The sequence below is a fragment of the Notolepis coatsorum genome, assembly GCF_963971535.1.
Source record: "Notolepis coatsorum genome assembly, chromosome: 20".
NCBI lineage: Eukaryota > Metazoa > Chordata > Actinopteri > Aulopiformes > Paralepididae > Notolepis > Notolepis coatsorum.
In genome coordinates this window covers 33,853,466-33,871,387 of record NC_140184.1, presented here as the reverse complement: position 1 = coordinate 33,871,387, position 17,922 = coordinate 33,853,466, and the positions used below count along the sequence as shown (strand labels likewise).

At 45.5% G+C, this 17,922-nt stretch overlaps 1 protein-coding gene across 1 annotated transcript in view; it reads right to left on the bottom strand.

Annotated features, from left to right (window-relative positions):
• Positions 1-14,094, bottom strand: part of adamts7 (a disintegrin-like and metallopeptidase (reprolysin type) with thrombospondin type 1 motif, 7) — a 447,398-nt gene extending 433,304 nt beyond the window's left edge. Inside the window, exons 1-2 of the mRNA XM_084337494.1 lie at positions 13,791-14,094; positions 10,314-10,681 (exon numbers count right to left, since the gene is read on the bottom strand). Coding sequence (XP_084193620.1) covers positions 10,314-10,681; positions 13,791-13,917 — 495 coding nt within the window. The 5' untranslated portion in view covers positions 13,918-14,094. The remainder of the gene's footprint in view (positions 1-10,313; positions 10,682-13,790) is intronic.
• Positions 14,095-17,922: the final 3,828 nt, after the last annotated feature.

Here is a 17,922-nt window from a genome sequence, read left to right as displayed (position 1 = left end):
GCCCGACGAAGCGGGGGTTGAGCTTCTTGGCCGAGGACCGTAGCGGGAGGTCCTTCGCGGAGAGCCACACCCTCTGCCCAGGGCGGTAAGTCGGCGCGGGAACCCGGCGCCGGTCGGCACCACGACAGGCGCGCTCAGATGTTCGGAGCAGCGCGGTCCTGGTGATCTCCCAAACTCGACGGCAGCGGTCGAGGTGGACCTGCACGGAGGGAACTGCCACTTCCGTCTCCAGTGCGGGAAAAAGAGGGGGCTGGTAGCCCAGGGAGGCCTCAAAAGGGGAGAGGCCGGTGGCGGAACTGACCATTGAGTTGATGGAGTACTCAACCCAGGGAAGGAAACGGCTCCAGGATGCCGGCCTCTCGGCTGCCACACACCGAAGAGCAGACTCCACGCTCTGGTTCATCCTCTCCGTCTGCCCGTTTGTTTGGGGATGATAGCCAGAGGAGAGACTGACCGTTGCCCCCAATCCTTTGCAGAAAGCCTGCCATACCTGGGAGGTGAACTGGGGCCCCCGGTCAGAGACGATGTCCTGGGGAAAGCCGTGAAGGCGGAACACGTGGTGCGTCAGGAGGTCCGCCGTCTCGGCTGCTGAGGGAAGCTTGGAGAGGGCCACGAGGTGGACCCCCTTGCTGAATCGATCCACCACGGTCAGAAGGCAGGTGTTCCCCTGGGAGGAGGGTAGACCAGTGACGAAGTCGAGCGCCACATGTGACCACGGACGGCTTGGAACGGGAAGGGGCTGCAAGAGCCCGGAGGGTGCCTGGTGAGAGGCCTTGCTGCGAGCACAGACCGCGCAGGCCAATACGAACTCCTTGACGTCGTTCCGCATGGTGGGCCACCAGAAACGACGAGCCAGGAAGGAGAACGTGCGATGGACGCCTGGGTGGCAGGCGAACCGGCTGGTATGGCCCCACAGCAGTACCTGGGACCGGACAGAGTCGGGGACGAAGAGACGGCTCCTAGGGACGTTGCTTGGAGCACGTTGGAAGCGAAGGGCACGCCTCACCACACCCTCGATGCCCAAGGTGATGGCTCCAACCACTCGGGCCTCCGGGATGATGGGAGATGGGACCTCAGAGGGTGGAGCCCCCTTGGAGTGCATCCGGGACAGAGAGTCGGCCTTCGTGTTGCGGGAACCGGGGCGGAAGGTCAGCGAGAAGTCGAACCGACTGAGGAAACTGGCCCATCTCGCCTGCCGACCGTTGAGGCGCCTGGAAGCGCGGATGAACGTTAGGTTCTTGTGGTCCGTCCAGATGGTAAAAGGCTCCTTGGCACCCTCTAGCCAATGACGCCACTCCTCCAGCGCAGCCACGACCGCCAGTAGCTCCCGATTGCCGGTGTCGTAGTTCCTCTCGGCGGGGAGGAAGCGACGCGAGTAGAAGGCGCAAGGATGTACCTTCTGGTCGGAAGGAGAACGTTGAGATAGGACAGCGCCCAGACCAGAATCCGAGGCGTCCACCTCCACGATGAACTGTCTCTTGGGGTCAGGGTGGAGCAGGATAGGGGCGGAAGTGAACCTTCTCTTGAGGGAGCGGAACGCAGCGCATGCCGCTGGGGACCAGTCGAACGGCAGAGCGGGGGAGGTCAGCTTGGTAAGAGGCTCCGCCACTTGACTGTAGTTCCGGATGAACCTTCGGTAGAAGTTGGCGAACCCGAGGAAACTCTGTAACTCCTTCCGAGTGGTGGGTTCCTGCCAATCCTCCACAGCCTGGATCTTGCGAGGATCCGCTCGGGTCAAGCCCTTCTCAACGATGAAGCCCAGGTACTCGACGGAGTTGGAGTGGAAACGGCACTTCTCCGCCTTGACGAAGAGCCGATTGTGGAGGAGGCGCTCCAGCACCCGGCGAACATGCAGGATGTGTTCCTCGAGGGTCCTGGAAAAGATAAGAATGTCGTCCAGGTACACCACCACGAACACCTCCAGCATGTCACGGAGGACATCGTTCATGAGTGCCTGGAATACCGCCGGGGCGTTGGTGAGGCCGAACGGCATCACAAGGTACTCATAGTGGCCCCTGGGGGTCTTGAAGGCGGTCTTCCATTCATCGCCCTCACGGATACGGACAAGATGGTAGGCACTTCGGAGATCCAGCTTGGTGAAGAACGAGGCCTGGGTCAGTGGCTCGAAGGTGGAGCTCATGAGAGGTAGGGGGTATTTGTTCTTGATGGTGATCTCGTTGAGCTGACGATAGTCGATGCAGGGCCGCAGGTCTCCATCCTTCTTACCAACAAAGAAGAACCCGGCTGCCACCGGGGAGGAGGAAGGCCGAATGAGTCCTGCTTCCAATGACTCAGAGATGTAGAGATCCATCGCCTTCTTCTCCGGGACAGTCAGACTGTAGAGGCGGCTGCCGGGAAGGGGAGCCCCTTGGCGGAGGTCGATGGCGCAGTCATAGGGGCGGTGAGGTGGAAGGGCCTGAGCCCTGGTCTTGCTGAATACCTCCATGAGGTCGTGGTACTCGGGAGGAATGGACGAGGGGTCCGGGGGCAACTCACCAGCCGGTCTCCGGGGCGGGGGACAGGACGCCGCCTGCAGACAGCGGGCGTGACAGGAGGAGCTCCAGCCCCTGATGGTACCGGAGGACCAGGCGATGTGGGGCTCGTGCAGCGCGAGCCAGGGCCTACCCAGGACCACCGGGACAAGGGGGGATTGGGTAATGAGGAACTGGATTCTCTCGACGTGGTTCCCAGCGATGGTCAGCACGACTGGGCCGGTGCGTTGAGAGATGTCGGCCAGGCGGTGTTGGTCCAACGAAAAGATCTCCAAGGGCCTCACAAGGGCCTCAAGAGGTATGTTGGCTTGGGTGGCAAACTCGAAGTCGAGGAAGTTCTCGTCTGCCCCAGAGTCGATGAGGGCCTCCACCGTGGCACGTTGGTCCCCCCAGGCCAGGGTGACGCTCATCAGATGGTCAGGTGGTGCGCGGCGCTGGGACTGGGAAAAACGGCTCACCAGGATCTCCCGGGGTCTTGGTGAGCCCGATCTTTTGGCCGGATAGGGCAGTCGGCGAGAAAGTGTCCCGTACCTCCGCAGTAGAGGCAGAGACCGGACCTGAGCCTTGCCTGACGCTCCACCTGGCTCAGACGAGAGCGTCCCAGTGGTATGGGTTCCTCCTTGCGCACCGGACGGGGAAGCCTGTTACCATCAGTAGTGTTGGGGACGGGGCGTCCAGGAGTCCGGGGTGCCTCAGGAGGTGACAGTCGGGTCCTCTCGTGCCTTCTCTCCAGGAGGCGTCCGTCAATACGGATGACAAGGCTAAACAGCTCCTCGAGGGAGTCGGGCACCTCCCTGGTAGCGAGCTGGTCCCGAACTGCGTCACTGAGCCCCCTTATGAAGGTTAGGCGAAGAGCAGGCTCGTTCCATCCGCTCTCCACCGCCGCCAATCGGAACTCCATGACATAGTCCGTCACCCTGCTGCTCCCTTGTCGGAAGGTCCCCAACCGGGCTCCAGGGTCCAGACCTCGGGCTGGATGGTGGAACACTCTGCGGAGCTCCGCCACGAAGTCTGGGTAGGAGAACAAAAAATCTGCCTCCATTGCCCAGGAGGAAGTGACCCACTGGGCAGCATGGCCTGAAAGTAGGTTGGTTATATAAGCCACTCGGGACCCATGAGCAGAAAAACGGCTTGGTTGATGACGGAAAACCAACTCACATTGCATGATGAATGTGGCACACTCCTCGGGATTACCGTCGAACAGCCGTGGGACGGAGAGATGGGGTTCCCGAGGTGCGAGATCTGCTGGGGCTGCGGGGAATGTTCCTGAAGGGTATGAGAGATGAAAAGTGTTAACGGCGTCGCCCAGCGAGTTAAGCTGAGCGAGAATCTCGGACTGTTGTCCCGCCATAGCGGCCATAGAACCCTGCATAGGCAAGACCTGGTCCCTTAGGTCTTGCACCGCAGCCGCAGCCCGCTCTAATTGGAGACCGTGATCCCTGGTCAACTCGACTTGAATAGCAAGTGCGGTCTTGACCCTCTCTGTGTCGGCTGGGGTCGTCATATTGTTGGTTGGATCGTAATGTTATGGTTTGACACCGACCCCAAACGCAACGACACAAGAGAGTAGGATTCAGAGTTGCCAAATACGAGGGCTTGTTTATTTGGTACTAAGAATAAGAGAAACAGGGAAAGCAGGTCAAACAAGACAGGTACAATGATCAAGGGGCAAAGTTCTGCTGCTCTGCAGCTTCTCCCGTGAGGGTTGTCTTGGGAAGCAGGTGTTGACTTCTGAACCGCTCTGCAGAATCCTCTCGGCGGGTTCTCAGATGTTGTGGCGAGACCGAGAGAGGGAGAGAGGGAACGAGTCAGTGACAGAGCAGTCTTAAACGAGCAGGAGAACAGGGTGTACAATTCTTCGTGTTAACAACACAGTGAGCACAGTTCCAAACACAGCCCAAGTGAATCTCTTCGTGTTAACAACACAGAGAGCACAATTCCAAAAACAGCCCAAGTGAAACTCTTCGTGTTAACAACACAGTGAGCTAACTCCAAACACAGTCCCAGTGAATATCTTCATGTAAACACACAGTGAATATCTTCATGTAAACACACAGTGAATATCTTCATGTAAACACACAGTCCAATTGTGAAATAATATCTTCGGTGTGAGCAAACACACAGTGGATATCTTCATGTAAACACACAGTCCAATTGTGGAATAATATCTTCGGTGTGAGCTAGCACACAGAGGGAGATGGTAGATCCCAAAATATCATTCCATAAAGGAACAAGCAAAAATAGATAATGGCTGGGTGAGTGACTGTTTGACAAAAAGGTGGTAGTCTTCAGTGTAAGTTTACACACGAAAAACGGAATAGGTCAAGAACAGTCAAATAGATAACTCACCCAGACGAGATGCGTAATTGGAACTGGAGCAACAGTGGAGGCGAGCGCGCGCCACGGGAGCAGGTATCCAAGCGAAGGCTTCTAGGAATTCCTGGAGAACAGCACAGAGAAAAAAGCAGCAGCAACAGCAACGGGGAAAAATATCCAGAGACAAATCAAGGCGACAAAACAAGACGATCCAACAACTTAGGGTGGGGAAAAACGGGGTATAAATAATGAGGGATCGATTGATTGAAAAGCGTGGGGAAGTGAGAGAACCAATCAGCGACGTCTCTGATGACGTCAACGGGGAGAAAGCAGTGACAGCTGGGGAAAGTGATTGAAAAGCGTGGGGAAGAGAGAGAACCAATCAGCGACGTCTCTGATGACGTCAACGGGGAGAAACGTGTGAACGAGGGGATAGAACCAATTGACAGAAAATGAATGAAAACAAAGCGAGGGTGGTTAAAGGAACAGAACGAGTGAGAGCGCAAGGACAGAAACCTCACAGTTTCTTTGTTTTCTTTGTTTCTTTTTTTGCCTATTGTCAGCGACTTTGGGTCTTTGAAAAGCGCTATACAAAATAAATGAATTATTATTATTATTATTAAGACACTGAGTGACAAAGCATTCATGACGTAGATTCATTATCATTCCATCCTGTGTTAACCTTGAGCTGCTAATGGAGACGGAACAATAACAAACAATTTTCCAGCTTGGTCGTGAATGACAGCAAACATCTTTTGAAACCTGCTGTCTGTTGGCCACAGCAAAACAGGATGGCATCGTCGATCACTGATGGCTGAAAGCCATCGACCACTGAAGCCCAATATCAGATTTATAATTTTTTCTATTCACTGATACCGGTATATTGTGCACTAGGCTATAGGGGGGGTGAGGATGGACTGTGAATGGGCTCAAATGTGCAAAAAAAGTGCCCTACCTGTATCTGATTCTCTCCCCAGTGTCCTACTGCCCTAAAAACGGGCATGTATCCAGTGGTAGAAAGTAACTAAATATTTGTACTGTAAGTACTATAGTTAAGTACAATTTCAAGCTACTTGTACTTTACGTGAATATTTTCATTTTAGGGAACTTTATACCTTTACTCCACTACATTTCAAAGGAAATATTGTACTTTTTACTCACTACATTTATCTGGACCCATCAGTTACTAGTTACTTTGAAGAAAACGTTTTTGCATAGAACACATGGCAAAAATGTATGAAGATTATATTTCACATTTGAAGCCTGTCAACTTCAAGAGGATGTAATCAGAGCAGCATAACCACATACCACTTCAACATAACCATTAGAGGTCAATGGATCGAGGGTTGAATGCTACCAAGCACTGGAATACACAAACATGCACCAATGAAGCCCCTCGTTGACCATATTCACACCACAACAGTCATTCGAGTGAAAAGGAACCCAACCTGAGCATGACATAAGAGCAAAATGTCCGCCATGTGAATATGGTCAATTATGCATACTTTACTTTACAGTGTGTCTATACCTGCCCAGTCCACCTGATTGATCATATTGCCACCGTCATAGTTTCTTCTACGACAGAAACACCCTGAAGGTACGTTTATTTCTATGAATCACTTTTCTTTGCCACTATGTCACTTGTGCACTAAGGCTGAGCCTGAATGTTCGAATGTTCGTTTGTTATGTTAACATTCAAATTCAAAATCAAAATTCGAATTTTTTATTTTTAATAAAAAAATATAAAAAATTAAATTATGTTTATTTTATGTGTCTATTCATTCTGTTTGAACCAATGTGGTTTTTCTTCACAGTTGCAGATAAATATTAGGCTATACTAACTTTATTCAAATTGAGGATTTAGTTTGAGGATATTTATAAAAAAAAAATAATTAAAACTAATTTATTTTTTAAATTTTAATTTAAAACGAAGGTTCGAACGTTCGTTCGTAAAACTCTGACGAAGTTCGAATCCCAAAAATAGGCTTCGGGGACAGCCTTATTGTGCACACAACTTCCAAATTGGGTTTTCTCATTCTTTGCTAAATCTGCCTGTGATCCCAAGCGAAGGCTGCTAATTTTTAAATCATTGCTAAGCTGAAACAATGAATGGGGTTTGCTGCATCAATAAGGGTGGTCATTTTGAATAAAGGTTGTCGTGGAAAATATTATCATGTCATTATAGATCTGTGTTGAGATATAATTTTATCATTTTACAGCTTGACTGGTTCAGTGTGACCAGCTAGTGTAATGTGTGTGTCTCGTTTTTTTTTTATTAGCTATCTGAAATCATATTTCATCAACCGAGTCTACCGTTAGAAATCCAGCCACTCCAGGCCCTCAGATGTGAAAAAAGCGCCCCCTATCGTCTCCCAGATGGTAATTCACCCTTTTGGATTGAACTCAATGAAAATTAATGAGAAAAAAAATCCCTGAATCCACATTTTACTTCTCACTCACGCAGCCGGGGTCGATCAGCTCCACTAGTGAGCCTCAGAGCAGCGGGGATTATGTGTTTTTACAGTATACACGGTGAATCAATAAAAGGATTGATTTTTTCGAATGGCGATCAGGAATTGGAATAATCCATTTGGATACCATCTGATCTCAGGTAAGGAATCTATGTTACCAGTCTTAGGATAATCAGACTAGTTTTCACGTAGATATAAGCTTTTATGTGATATGGCTGATTGACTGTGCGAGCAGTCAGGAAATAGGAGAATCGATTTTCAGCTCGCGGCCAGAGCGTGCGTGCGTGCACATGTACTATCGATAATCTAGCGTTTATTTGAGGCCGATTCATAAATAGGCCGAAAAATGACAACGTTCTAGAATATTCCAGTAAAGGGCGATTATCATGGAATGTCTTCATTTTTCCATGAAAACGAGTGCTTTTCAAAATGCTAGAAAACGGAAATGAAGCGATAAAAAAACAATCTGCTACGACAATGTTGACTGGAAAATGAGTCTTTGATAAGCGACGGGCAGATTGGACACATAGCCATAATTTAAAACATAGATTAGGCGATATTAACACTTTGACGACCGATGGGCTTAGTCTAATTAGTGGCTAGAGGACCGGGGAATGTAAACAAACATGTGGGTTTTCTAACAGCTATATCTATACTTTATAGTGTTGCTATCTGTCAATTCTCATTGTCAATTGAGTGCATAAACCGTCCCTTCAGAATGGCTTAAAGAAAAAAAAATCCATCGGTAGGTTGTCATTTTATAGCGCCGTGAATATAAGCTTTATCGCAGATTTCGTATCATCTATTTTCTGGAGAGCTAGTTATAGAGCTAAAGGCTACTAACGTTATATTCAACGGCATTTCCGTTGTATATATGCTAATGAAATAACACAAACTGCTTATGATCCGGACTATCCCAGAGCATCTATGGATGAAAGGGGGGCGGCGGGGGACGTCGATTAGTATTATTGATTACCAATACAGTGTCCGTGTAAGTAGCCACATTCATAGATCGATTGCTTGCGTTGCACAGCAAGCTCCGATCCAGCTATAAATTAGGCGATAAATGTCTTACCGTCAGCCCGTGTGATACCCGGCAGCATTTCCCCGTTATCGATCTGCATCTGGTAGATCGATATGTCCATTGGTTGATGATAAATCCCCTTATTCCATGGTGAAATCTCCGCTTCGAAACGTGATACACGGTGCATGCTGTTGGTTTGTGATCAGAGTAATATGATACTCCGTTGGAGGGTAAAAAAAAGAATAATCCATTCGCCCACAATGATACTGCAGTGGAGCGATGGCGCCCCTAAGAGGATCTGGCCGGTATTGCATGTTGCCGATTCCACAGAGGCGGGTAGATCTGCAGAGTCGATCGGGGATCTTGATCCGGTTATTAATATGGAATAAAACAATAACAACTTGCCACAGCTATATACGTGCCTCTGGTCCACAACGCATGGCACCGAAACACGTGAATATTAAAGGCAACCAACTTGTGTTCAGCTTTTCTCTGATTGGCCGCGACCCCCCGCTCCCTTTTGCCGCGAACGCGGCAGGCAAGCGGCAGCCGTCCCAAATGAAATCCATCAGTGGAGGAAGCGGCTGCTGACTGATTATGAAATGAATGAATGAAGCACGGAGCATAATGTATAATGTTATTTCGGAGGACGCAGGCTGCTGACTGATTATGAAATGAATGAATGAAGCGCGGAGCATAATGTATAATTGAAGCGCGGAGCATAATGTATAATGTTATTTCGCGGAGCATAATGTATAATGTTATTTCGCGAGGCTGCTGACTGAACTAGAAACTGCTGCATCAGTGGAGGACGCAGGCTGCTGACTGATTATGAAATGAATGAATGAAGCACGGAGCATAATGTATAATGTTATTTCGGAGGACGCAGGCTGCTGACTGATTATGAAATTAATGAATGAAGCGCGGAGCATAATGTATAATTGAAGCGCGGAGCATAATGTATAATGTTATTTCGCGGAGCATAATATATAATGTTATTTCGCAAGGCTGCTGACTGAACTAGAAACTGTAACGTTATTATGTTATTTCGCGTTTTTAACAACCAACTACCAGATTCACTCGTCACTGTACATCACTTCTGAAGTATAAACAAACTATACTGCTGTGGCGATTTTGAATATCTTAACATGTATTTACGCCCATACAATTTTTTAGATGAATGATTGTGGATATAATATAGAAAACACATCATTATGATATTGTCAGATGGCACAAAATACAATGGTGAGTGAGAAATGTATCTCCAGTGATAAAACCCAGTGCTGCCGCGTCTGCCGCGTCTCTCTCTGCCGCGAAGGGCGTGTGCTAGGGCGGTCACGTGGCCGTGTGGAGAAACGCTGAACGAAAAGCTGAACACAAGTTGGTTGCCTTTAATATTCACGCCACCGAAACACGTATATATACGTGGCTGGTCCTTAAAGTGTTAACGTTAACATTGAAGTGGTGCTGGGCATTCAAGGAGGTAAAAAGGAATTAAGCTTGGGCAGTGAAAGTGTTAAGAGACTCCAAGGTACCAACATCTCCCCAGCCAGCCAAAGCAAGGTTATTATTACTTCCCGTAACTGGGAACCATTTTTTATTACTTTCATCATCATATCTGTTCTAATGTTACGTCTTGCAAGTGTGTATAAACTATGTTCTGCCCAGACCTCTTGGTCACTTTATGGCCAGACGCTAGTGTGTGAACATGATGTATCTGTCTGTAAACTGTCCTTTCATTGTGGCCACGGTGAAATAAACTGTTTTCTATTATTAATAATGACTCAGAATGATTTATAAAACGGCTCATCGTTTTGTCCTTTTCCCATAACAAGGTATATCCAAAATTACTTTACAGATGAAGTTAAACATAATTTAACATTAAATTCAAACAGAGTCAAACAACAGTTTGGAGATACAACTTCCAATTTAAAACTTAAATTCAAGTTTTCAAGTTTAAATTTGAATGCATCTCCTCACTGCTACTTTAAGTTTAAAGAGTCCACTCACCAGTCCATCACAAGTACTTATGGCTGCTCTCCCTTTCGAAGTGGACTGGTCCCAAACCTCACCTATGAAATGGCACAGGGAGGAGGAGGTGCTGTGGATCTTGGCCCCCTCCAGGCCACCATACCTCCTCTCTGTCAGGAAGCCTGGAGCAAGCAGGTGCGGGTTGAGAGTGAGGTTAAAGTGCAGACTGTGACCCCCATGCTGCAGCTGGTAGAAGACATGTTCTGAGCTCCCAACGTCCTCTGAGGTTTGCCGACGCTGTATGCGGCTGATGCGGTGAGACAGGAAGTTGGACAGGAAGTGGCCTTTGGCATCTACTCTGGCGGGGTGAACCACCTCATACTGCCGCAGTCCCTGGAGAATATTCTCTGTCAGAAGAGTGTTAAGGACAGAAAAAGTATATGGGTCATTAAACCATTGACTATAATGCTGTAAACAAAACTGGTGAGAACTCCAAACAAAGCCATCCAGAGGTCTTATATAATCTGTCACATATGTTTGTTTATAACTGTGGTCTGTGTCAGCTACAGAAATATGGCGAAATGGGGCACGCAAGGCTGGAGGAAAAAAATGGATGGTCATGATTAGGGATGTCCGATATTATCGGCCTACCGATATTATCGGCCGATATTGGCATTAAAATGTGATGTCGGAAAATATCGGTATCGGTTTTAAAAAAAGTTTTTTTTTTATATTTTACATTTCTATAACCTTTATTTACCCAGGCAAGCAAGTAAGAACAAATTCTGATTTTATTTATTGTCAAAAGTATGCATAATGTTGTGTTAATTCCACAACAAGATATATGTAATGTTAATTACCTGAAATTATTCCGTTTTTTGGGGGGGGGGGGGGGGGCCTGCATATATCGGTATCGGTTGATATCGGTATCAGAAATTAAGAGTTGGACAATATCGGTAAATCGGTATTGGTAAAAAAGCCAATATCGAGCATCCCTAGTCATGATGAGACTGCTGCTTTTGTCTATTATCCTAGATTCATTATCTTTTGAGTTAGTTTGAACAGTATTGTGGCTCATGGGCACATGGGATTGAAACTAGATGTCACTGAGGTAGCGTTTTGTATGTTGTATGTTTACCATGTAAACTCAAAGCTTTTTTTAACCCTTCCACTACCACACTACAGAGGGTTAACCCTTTCACAATGACACTACAGAATGTTAATCCATTCACTACAACTCTACAGAGAGGGTTAAACCTTGAGAATGAGGACCATGTAGACTCAAACACACCAAGAAAACAGTGTATGTTGGGGGGGGGGGGGGGGGGGCAGCGTTACTTCACGAGGGAACCTAGTCTTGTTTAACAGGTGGTTTCAAATAAAGTATTTAAAATATTTGTGTGAGTTTGTAAGAGGGGGTGAAGTTGAACAGGTCAGCAGCAACTCACTCTCTAATTGCCTCCACCAAGGAAGTTATGTTTTCACTTTGTCCATCTGTGAAGAAGATGTCTTGAAAAGTAATGCCGGATTGCTATAAAATGTGCATCAAATATATCATTCACCCTGAAAAGAAGACACCTAAGGTTGGTGACCCCATGAACTTTCCTCTAGCACCACCATCGGGTCCCATTTTAAAATGAGTGTGTCTTTTAGTCTTTTATTTAGTTATACAATCGCAACATTGTATGTGAATATTCCTGGCCCCTTGAGGCAGACGTCTATTTATTTTGGTGACCCCCATGACCTTTGATCTAGCAGCAACATCAGGCTAAACTTTTTTTTGCCATAAAATTTACTCTGAACATTCATGACCCCTAGAGGAAGAAACCAATTGGTTTTGGTGACCCCATGACATTTCCTCTATAGTGCCACTATCAGGTCAAACTTTCAGTATTCATATGAGCAGTTAGACCTGGCTTATTAACAAATTGATAAGCAAGGACAAGGACAGTGCTTCACTTTGAGTGCATAGTAGTATAGACAGTAGTAGACACACTAGCATTGTATAGGTATACGTATAGTCATAGTAGCATAGTAGATAGTATATACATAGTAGCATAGTAGTAAAGACACAGTAGCTTAAGGCTAATATGTATCTTCTCAAAGAGGTTGGCAAAACTCTTGTGTGTTGCTGGAGAATGTAGCTTGGTTTCTGGCACAGTGACACAAGTGGATTGTCTGACATATTTTTTTCCCATTTATTTCCATGAATGGAATAAATGATGGGATGGGTGGACAGACGGACAGATGAATGCATGTCCTTGATGGCCTCAGGCCCATCGAGCCATGCTGTGATTGACAGAGCCTGAAACCCACGCACTAATTATTTTTAGAAACGTCTACATCTCTGTTAGACTGGCAATAATAGAAGTTGGTAGCACACAGACAATTTTGTAACAAACGTGAAGGAAGTGGTGATCATGGCAATCATCAGTTATTGTTTCTAGACTGATTTGAATGTAGTTCACCTGTCAGTATCCATGTGGACTGTTTTGTGTTATGATGGGACCTGAATTGATGGGACCTTCATCTGAGAAGATAGATCATAATAATAATAATAATAATAATAATAATAATAATAATAATAATAATAATAATAATAATAATAATAATAATAATAATAATAAATAATAAATAATAAATAATAATAATAATAATAATAATAATAATAATAATAATAATAATAATAATAATAACAAGATTTTCATTGTAATGCACTTTTCATATCAACGTGCTGCAGTGTGCAATATCAACACAATTATATATTAATTCCTGTTGGGGACCACAGGTTTGGAATTAGTAAAAATTGGTTCATCAATATAATCTTCAATTTGAAGCAACATATTGCGACACTCTCAAATCATTAGAGGTGCACTCAAATGTTATATTTTGCGGTTTCCTAGGCCAGTTGTTCTCGACAGAGAGGGAGAGCGAGGGAGAGAGAGAGGGGGAGAGCCGAGAGCGAGAGATTCTCCAGACCTTGCGCATCATGCTCTGGTGCTCTCCAAAAGCATTTCAGTTGGAGTTAAAACTAAAGTCTAGAGAACTCATTTTCCACTGGGCTACCACATGATATTAATCTTGGCAATATAATGAGGTGAATGAGGTTCGATTATGTGCAAAGCCAGATGATCACTCCGGTGTGATTTGAATTTAGATAACGAACCATTATAATGACGATCATATCACAGTGGTCACTGGAAACATTTGAGAGTAAAAAAAACAGCACACCTCAAATAGTTATTGAAACATTGTACAACAATGTGCACGGTTTAATAAACACAAAATTCATTGGATGACTTGAGAGATGGCCTACCATTGTCCCCCATGTGGGCTGTATGTGTGTGCGAATACACTTTGCAGACAAAGATCCATTTTGAGACAGCCTACTGCAGAAGCCACTACCGATAGGATATCCTATAAAACAATGGGCTACACCAATCTTGCCATTCCAGTGGTGAATGGGCATCATAATGAATGCTTTTGTTTTCATTTTCAGTTGTAAAATTGATTTACCTGGCTCGTGTGGTGATCCCAAAGTGTTGGTGTTTTCCAGGACTGTTAGGAGACCCACTGCGACCAGAAAGTGAACGGGAGAGAAACTGTGTCCGAGAACATGAAGCGCGCAGTCCAAGTCGATCATCTTGTTGGAACATACAATAAACATTTACTTAGCCCTTCTCCGCACTGTGTTCACTGTCATTTCAATGCCATTACAATGCCATCTGACACACTTTTGCCCGGTTGCGACCAAACATTTAAACATATCACGAGAAATCTTAACAACTCCTGGATTTAGGCCTTTACATTGTAGGTTATCCGTCCATTTAGCGTCTTTTTCATTCCAAGGATTTTAACTTGTTTGTATTGTATTGATGTTTGCTAACGAGAGGCTGCTGCCCCCTCTCTCCTCCATCAGTCTCCTCCCGATAGAAGCCCATGACAGCTAGAAACTTTCTTTACAAACTCAACTTCGTGGAAGAACCGCCCACGTCCCCAAATGGGTGGACTCGGTTGGAATCGAGTGGCCTATTTTGCAGAACACCGGTATCTCTAAAACTGGCAAAGTGCAGAAATAAATGAACAGTCAAACGTTATAAATTGCATTGTCAACTAAGCTACTGTAGGAACAGACCTTTTCATGGAGAAATCACAGCTTGCCTTCCACGGAGGCCAAATAAATGGTCTATTTCATTCAAAAAAAAGCAGGTTATATACATAGCCTACTATGGTTTTCTTACCACAGGTAGCCCTTATGACAAGAGCTCCCTGTGGGTAAGAAAACACAATTAAGGGTGGATCAATTTGGTCGTTTTAAGCTGGTTTGTATGACTACCTGTAGAACCAAGAAGCCCACACGTGTGCGGTTAGTGGTATGGCTTGAATTGTATTGCATCAACTATGTTTCTTCGCGCCCCCTCTAGCGGAGGACTATATTTAGTGCAGCTTCTGAACATAAACTGATACATTGTTGATTGTGCTCCGTCCTCGTCCGTTTATTGTGATCATAATTTTAACTGAAATGTCACTTTTGACATTAGATCTTAAACTCACTGATAAACACAGTTGATACACATGCCCCAGCCTCCGTGTTGGTGATTCGCACACCTTTTACGCACAGACTAAGGGATGAATGAATGAATGAATGAATGAATGAATGAATGAATGAATGAATGAATGAATGAATGAATGAATGAATGAATGAATACTTTATTTAACAGATTGCAGAATGGGTACAATACAGTACAGCTCAATACACACAATTGTTAAGGGGATGCAGACCAGAGAAAGACGTTTGTCTTGTTTACATCAGGGTCCCCCATTTTCAATTCATAGTGACGAAACTTTAGTTTGAGAAGGCGGGGGACACACAAGTATTATGGGATGGGAAATATGTGCGCGCGATTGATTGTTTGTTCATGTGAAGAATGCACGCACGTGAAGATCAAATCATACCCACGACGATTTCCATTTAACCATACTTTTTTTTCATTAGCCCTACTCTCGACAACATGTCATTGCAGAAACGCACGCATCACAGAAAAAAGTTAACGTTATATACTGTTAGTTTCGGACTCTAAAAAGGGAGAGGGATAAAAACAAGGGTTTGAAAAGTGAGGGGGACATGTCCCCCTGTTCCTAGTAGAAATTGCGCCCCTGCGCAGTTACAGTACAAGTACACGATGCTTGTTTGCTAAATTACGGAATTCAAATCAATTCGACGAGAACCTCTACATGTAACTTAGTGGGTTTAAAATGATCACTTCATCAATGTTTCGACCTAATTACTCTCCGGGTCACGGCTCACTCGTGATTGATTGATTGATTGAATTGATTGAAAACTTTATTAACAGATTGCAGAATGGGTACAATACAGTACAGCTCAATACACACAATTGTTAAGGGGATGCAGACCAGAGAAAGACGTTCGTCTTGTTTACATCAGGGTCCCCCATTTTCAATTCATCAGGACATTTATGACATACATGACATACAGATAGTCAGTACTGCTACATCTATACATTTATGACATACCAGATTTGCAAATACAGTACTGTTTGTGATACAGAAGGAGTCAAGAAAAGGGAGTATATACATTTGACGTAGAAACTGTACATTGGAGGAGGTTGGGTGGGGGGGGTTGGGTACATTGGGATATTGACAACCATACTGGGTAATTTACATTGGAGGTGGGGGGGGGGGGGGCACACTGTATAAACAAGTAAAACTGTACATTGAGGGGGGGGGGAGGAGACATTGTACAAACAAACAAAATTGTACATTGGACTATTGACAAAACCATACTAGGTAAATGACTGTACATTGGAGGGGGTTGGGTTAGGATATTTACAGGGGCCAGTGTTGAATTGCAGTCTCCCGTAGGTGTCCCTTGAGAGAGGTTTTGAAAGTGGGTAGTGATCCACATTCCTTTACAGCTTTAGGTAGGGCGTTCCACATTGATGTGGCATAATTGCGAAACGTGTTTAGTCCCTTATTTGAGCAGAATCTGGGTTTAACATGATTTGTGGAGCTCCCTCTGGTGTTGTGATCGTGGTATTCACTGACCTTTGGGAAGTATTTTGACATGTACATGGGTACCTTGGTCGTGTAGTGTATCTTGTAGACCAGGCCCATTGCTAGTTGCTGTACTCTGTCGTCTACTCTAAGCCATCCTAGGTTGTCAAAGTGGGCAGGGGTGAGGTGGGTTCTAGGAGTAAGGTCAAGCAGTAGTCTGACCAGTTTGTTTTGAGATGTTTGTAATTTTGTTTTTAGCGCCTTTGAGGTGCTTTGGTACCATGAGGTGCAAGCATAGTCGTAGTACCCCTGAATGAGTGCTCCTGCCAGAGTCTTCAGGGTATTCTTGTTTACCAGAGAGGACATCCGGTACAAGAATCGAGTTCGTTGGTTGACTTTTTTTATTACATTGGATGCCATTTTGTCACAGGAGAGATTAGCCTCTAGGATGGAACCCAGGTAGGTAATTTCATCTTTCCTTGTGACAATATTGTCACCCACTGTAACTGAGAAGCCGTCGGTCTTGCTGAGTTTGTTATTTGAACCGAAGAGAATGGACTCTGTTTTGCCCATGTGTAATGATAGTTTGTTATCAGCGAGCCATATGCAGATTCTGCCTAGTTCCGAGCTGAGGGTTTTTTCAACCTGTAACTTGTTCTTGTCAGAGACCAGCAGGGCTGAGTCGTCCGCAAACAGGAACAAGTTGCAGTCACAAGCTGACGACATGTCATTTGCATAAATTAGGAACAGTAGCGGTCCTAGTATGCTTCCTTGTGGAACACCACAGCTCACTGTGAGGGGGGGGATAGGGTACCGTTTACCTCCACCATCTGTTCCCTCCCCTCAAGGTAGGATTGCATCCAGCTCACTGATAGACTATCAAAACCAATTGCTTTTAGCTTGTCAATCAGAATGGAGTGATTGACCGTGTCAAAGGCCTTTTGTAGGTCCAGCATGACCATGCCGCAGTATTTGCCTGCGTCCACCTCTTGTTTGATGTGGTCATTCAAATAGAGAAGGCATGTGTCAGTGGAGTGGGATGTTCTGAAGCCAGATTGGAATTCGTAGATTAGATTTTTTTCCGCCAGGTACTTTTCGACCTGTTCGTAGACTATTTTTTCCATGACTTTCGAGATGGAGGTGAGAATAGAAACAGGGCGGTAGTTGCCTGGGTCTAATTTGCTGCCCTTTTTGTGCAGAGGGGTCACCCTCGCAATTTTGAAGTCCTTGGGGACGTGTCCCTGTTTTATGGAGAGGTTTATTATGTGTGTGATGATTGGGGTGATGGCGGCTGCTGAGTCTCTCGTCCAATCCTCGCTCAGCTGACGAACGCGCACCTGTATAAAAAGAGATCGTGACAACTCTTCCAGAAGACGCGAAAAACAAGAAATATGAAAGGATAGGTAAATAATGCATCACTCTCTCGTAGAGTTTTTATTTTCCCTCAGTATGACCTGGCGCGACTTGAGGCAACTGTGACTTTCTTATTCTTATTCGTATTTTAGATTTTTGACTATACCTAAATGTTTATTGTGAGCGATCTGTGGTGCTGAATTCCCCTCGGGATTAATAAAGTATTTATATTATATTCTTATCGTTAACAATGGGCGATATACTTAACTACAGCGGAATA